Source organism: Penaeus monodon, chromosome 30, assembly GCF_015228065.2.
Source record: "Penaeus monodon isolate SGIC_2016 chromosome 30, NSTDA_Pmon_1, whole genome shotgun sequence".
Taxonomy (NCBI): Eukaryota; Metazoa; Arthropoda; class Malacostraca; order Decapoda; family Penaeidae; genus Penaeus; species Penaeus monodon.
In genome coordinates, this window is record NC_051415.1 from 34,057,119 (window position 1) to 34,057,489 (window position 371).

The 371-nt window shown below is 45.3% G+C and overlaps 1 protein-coding gene across 1 annotated transcript in view; it reads left to right on the plus strand.

The window, feature by feature from the left end:
• LOC119592739 (thioredoxin domain-containing protein 11-like) overlaps positions 1-371 on the plus strand; it is a gene marked incomplete at its 5' end in the record, with an annotated part of 15,463 nt that overhangs the window by 4,312 nt on the left and 10,780 nt on the right. Inside the window, 1 exon segment of the mRNA XM_037941675.1 lies at positions 28-270. Coding sequence (XP_037797603.1) covers positions 28-270 — 243 coding nt within the window.

Here is a 371-nt window from a genome sequence, read left to right on the forward strand (position 1 = left end):
TCTCATCTATACTACCATTCATCCTAGGTTTACTTCGCGGCAATCAACTGCTGGCACCCAAACTCAGAGTGCCGTGCACGCTACAAGATCCGCACTTTCCCGGCCATCGTATTGCATGTCCGCTCCTCCTCAGGCCAAGAGACCAAGGCTATGGCCTATGGGGGTCCATATCATGCTGGCCACATTGTGCGCTTCCTTTCACGTGCTCTGCGACCTTTGACCCATGTGTCTAGCCATGCTGACCTGGCCAGGCTGCAGATGGAGTATAGTGTAAGGGTTTTCCTCTTATTTTTTATTGCTATGTAGGAAGAACTTGTTATTATCATGAATTATATATATGTATATTTTATTTATTTTATTGTTTTCCCTTT